Genomic DNA, 2,508 nt, shown 5'->3' with positions numbered 1-2,508 from the left:
TTCTTCTGGCCTTGGCCCTTGGGCATTGCCCAAATATCCAAATGACCAGACCACCCCTGAGGAGCAAATCTGCATAAGACCTCCAGCACAAGATTATTTACTTCTAGCCATATGCCTTTGGACATTTCCCAAATAATCAGACCACCCCTGAGGAGCAACTCTGTAAGAAACTATCCTCCTGTATTTCTGCTGATGTACCCTGTGATCATTGCTTAGATGCCCCAATAGTCAGACCAGCGCTGAGCAACAACAAAGCCCTTCCACAAAAGTTGCATCTGAGCACCACAAGGCAAGCATGGACTGCATTATGGTTCCACAATAGGGCTGTACCTTCTGCCATGTTGAGCATTAGAAAGGCACCGTAGTACATAGGCAATTCCGAGGAGGGTACAGTATGAGCCTATAATGTTCTATTAACCATTGATGGGTCACAGATACAGTATTGTGCATGAGCCTAACTAAAAAGTTGGCATGGGGGTGGTGGACAGAAAAAAAAAATGGTCAATCTAGCTAAAGTAAGAAGAGGCAAACAATAAGATCACATTGAGTTTCGTTGGAGCTGTGTCTATGGTGATATTGAAGCAGCATATGATTTGGGACCTGGGTTTTCCAGAACCATTCCCTTCCTCTCAGAGAAGTCATTGGCGATGTATCTGCTGTAAGGATCAGGGTCGTCCAGCTGTTTATGTCTCTTGGAGCGGGTGGTGCTCACCAAGATGGCCACAATGATGAAGGAGAACATGCCAATCATCACCATAAGATACAGGATGACATAGTCAAAATTCTCAGCATTGAGCGTGTCCTGTAATTCATTGTTCTCCACCGTCTGATTGTTGCGCCAGCTGTTCATGTAATCCTCAAAGACTTTTTTAAAGGCATTTTCCAGAGACTGCGTTAGGTTAGTGGGTACGTACATGTCTGCCGGCTCTGTAATATGAGGTATAAAATGTTGTCAACTGTGTAAATTGTCATTTTGCACATTGTTTTGACATGACGGATTTGATGCTCACTTGATCTATATGAAAGAACCATTATGCCATGTGATGGTGGCACCATATTCTCCCCATATACAGTTCCTTTCAAAAGTTTTTCACCTGCCAAAAAATCAACCACTTTGTCTAGATTACAAATACCAGACAGATTGTGGAGCATTGTGGTTGGGTGAATGAGCCAAGTTCTGCTGAGTTATTAAAGGCGCATTTACACGTGCTGGGGAGCAGCCAATTTTTGGGAAGGAAGCGTCCCTTTCCGAACAGTCGGCTGCTCGTTCAGTGGAGGGGAAGTCCTGCATTTACACGTAGTGATCGCCTACACGGTATGAGCATGAATGATCAGTATTGCTATCCCTCGTCCTCATACACCTGCATTGTTTTTGGGCAGAAGATTGCTGCCCAGAAACGATAATTTAGGACCTGCACGAATGACAGTTTCACCCAATGAGCAAGCGTTTTGCTTGTTCATCGGGGTGATCTGGTGCACCTTTAGATATGCGGTCCCAATAATCTGCTAGAGAATATGCTCGTCTAAAACCCCCTTAAGGGTTCATTCACACATCCGCAAAATGGGCCCGCATCCATTCCGCAATTTCGCGGAACGGGTGCGGACCCATTCATTTTCAATGGGGCCTCAAAAGACAGTGTGCTGTCCGCATCCGCACTTTCATTCTGAGGCCCCGCCAGAAAATAAAACATGTCCTATTCTTGTCTGCAGACACAGACAAGAAAAGGCATTTCTATTATAGTGCCGGCGGAACGCACATGACCAGTGTCCGTGCTTTGCGGATCCACAATTTGCGGACCTCAAAACAGTTGCAGACATGTGAATGGACCCTAAGTGTACAAACTTGTGATTACAGTTAAGAAGACCATAGAAAGGATGGATATGAGACAGAAAGATAGATGTATACATAGGTCCAAGATAAATAAACGTATACACATTGTAGATAGATGGATAGATGATCTTCAGACTTTTTTTTTTTTTTTTTACATTACCTTATGTTGCAGCCTTGTGCTAATATAAAATGTTAACATTTTCCCCCATCATTCTGCCCTCAATACCCCATAATGAGAATGTGAAAACAAATGTTTAAAATATTTGCCAATTTCTAAAAAGAAAAAACTAGAATCTTGCTTTGATATAAGTATTCAGCTTCTTCACTCAGGACTTACTTGAAGCCCCTATGGAAGGGATTACAGCCTCCAGTCTTCTTGGGTATGATACCACAAGGTTTGCACACTTGGAGTTGTCTCTAAGTCACTCCTGTGTTGTCCTGGCTGTGTGCTTAGGGTCATTGTCTTGTTGGAAGGTGAATCTTCAGCTCAGTCTGAGGTCCAGAGCACTCTGGATCCAGTTTTCTTTAAGAATATCTCTGTATTTGCTCCGTTCAGCTTCCCCAGAACACGACCACCACCATATTTCAATGTAGGGATGATATTGGGCAGTGCCTGGTTTCTTCCACACATGAGACTAGAAATTCAAGCCAAAAAGTTTAATCTTGGTTTCATCAGA

General features: G+C 43.5%; 1 protein-coding gene across 1 annotated transcript; it reads right to left on the bottom strand.

Moving 5' to 3' along the window:
- Positions 1-565: 565 nt before the first annotated feature.
- KCNE2 (potassium voltage-gated channel subfamily E regulatory subunit 2) lies at positions 566-2,208 on the bottom strand. Its single transcript, XM_044283997.1, has 2 exons — positions 2,169-2,208; positions 566-927 (listed from the first exon to the last, which is right to left on the bottom strand). The coding sequence occupies exon 2, from the start codon at positions 914-916 to the stop codon at positions 566-568; it is 351 nt and encodes a 116-aa protein (XP_044139932.1). The 5' UTR covers positions 917-927; positions 2,169-2,208.
- Positions 2,209-2,508: the final 300 nt, after the last annotated feature.

Source organism: Bufo gargarizans, chromosome 3 (genome assembly GCF_014858855.1).
Source record: "Bufo gargarizans isolate SCDJY-AF-19 chromosome 3, ASM1485885v1, whole genome shotgun sequence".
Lineage (NCBI taxonomy): Eukaryota > Metazoa > Chordata > Amphibia > Anura > Bufonidae > Bufo > Bufo gargarizans.
Note: the sequence above shows the minus strand (reverse complement) of the source record. Positions and strands in the feature narration are given on the sequence as shown.

Coding starts and splice junctions, on each gene's coding strand:
- KCNE2 (XM_044283997.1), bottom strand. CDS start 916: ATGTACGTACCCACTAACCTAACGCAGTCTCTGGAAAATGCCTTTAAA.